The sequence below is a fragment of the Empidonax traillii genome, unplaced genomic scaffold (assembly GCF_003031625.1).
Source record: "Empidonax traillii isolate 1590-97213 ecotype Southwest subspecies unplaced genomic scaffold, ASM303162v1 scaffold7078:size5377, whole genome shotgun sequence".
Taxonomy (NCBI): Eukaryota; Metazoa; Chordata; class Aves; order Passeriformes; family Tyrannidae; genus Empidonax; species Empidonax traillii.
The window spans coordinates 1-1,398 of NW_020962271.1; the positions used below are offsets into that span (position 1 = coordinate 1).

A 1,398-nucleotide genomic window follows, 5' to 3' on the forward strand; every position below is an offset into this window, starting at 1 on the left:
TGAGGTTTGGGGGATGAAGGAAAATGGGTGGGAGAGGCAGAAGAGTGGGGAGAGGACAGAGTGAAACCCCCAAACTGAGCGTGGGGGGGTTGGGGAGTGGGGGATGATGGGGGAGGGGTAGGAGAGGGAGGGAAAAATTCGGGGTTGTGACCCCAAAAGTGATCCTGGGGGGGGTGTGGATTGGGGGGACCACAGAAAAGTGGGAGGAACAGGGAGAAGGGTGGAAAGGGGGGATGGTCTGGCAGGTCTGACGGTCCCATGGGGGTCTTTGGGCACAGGGGGGCTGGGAAAGGGGTGGCCCCCCTGAGCTCCCAAATGACTGTGGGGTGCTGGGGCTGCTGGATCCAATCTCAGTCTTGGATTATGACAACAGTTTCAGTTTAGGGGAATTACAGAGGTGGGACTGAACCACTTTTGTCCCCCAGGTTTTAAAGATGGCCAATCACATCTATTGATAGAAATGAATTGTTTAGGGATACAAATGATCAGACAAACGATCTTCATCAGAATTATTTACTGCACAATAGAAACACTAAAACTACCACTAGTACAAGATAAGGTAGGACAGTGCTCTACACTAAAGCAATTGTTGAAGCAATTCTACTCAAGCTGGCACCAAAGCAAGAATTATGAATTAGAGAGGGATGGAACTCCCCCAGACCAACGCTCACGGGGAGATCTCTGCTCTCAACCTCCAGCAGTGACCTTGGAGCCAAGGCAGGAATCTCCACACACCCCCCAAGAAGGGTTCTGTTGGCAGAACCTGACATCCCAAGAAAGGGATGGACTGACAGTCACTGGACTCCAGGGGTTGCCTCACCATCAGGGGGGTCATTTGGGGTGGGAGCAGCAGCCGAAGCTCTTCCCGCAGTCGGGGCACTCAAGGGCTTCCCTTACCAGTGGGTCCGTTGGTGTCTGGTCAAGGCACCACTGTGGGTGTAGCTCTTCCCACACTCCCCACACTTGTAGGGCCTCTCCCCAGTGTGGATGCGCTGGTGGACAATGAGAGTGGAGTTCTGGTTGAAGCCCTTCCCACAGTCGGTGCAGCGGAAGGGCCTCTCCTCTGTGTGTGTCCGCTCATGGCTGAGGAGAGTTGAGCTGGTCTGGAACCACTTCCCACATCCCCCACACAAGTAGGGCCGTTCCCCAGTGTGGATGAGCCGGTGCCTGACGAGGTGGCAGTTCTGGCTGAAGCTCTTCCCGCAGTCAGTGCAGCGGAAGGGCCGTTCCCCCGTGTGCGTCTGCTTATGCCTGTGGAGACACGAGTTCATCCGAAACGTCTTCCCACATTCCAAGCACTTGTAGGGCTGTTCGCTGGTGTGGGTGTGCTGGTGGGTACGGAGGGTGCTCTTCCACCTAAAGCTCTTCCCACACTCCCCACACTTGTAGGGCCTCTCC

At 55.5% G+C, this 1,398-nt stretch overlaps 1 protein-coding gene across 1 annotated transcript; it reads right to left on the minus strand.

Moving 5' to 3' along the window:
* Positions 1–781: 781 nt before the first annotated feature.
* Positions 782–1,394, minus strand: LOC114073564 (gastrula zinc finger protein XlCGF7.1-like; the record flags this gene model as incomplete). Its single annotated transcript, XM_027911298.1, has 1 exon — positions 782–1,394. A coding segment is annotated over one exon (501 nt), but the record flags the coding sequence as incomplete, so codon positions are not given.
* Between the last annotated feature and the right edge of the window lie 4 nt (positions 1,395–1,398).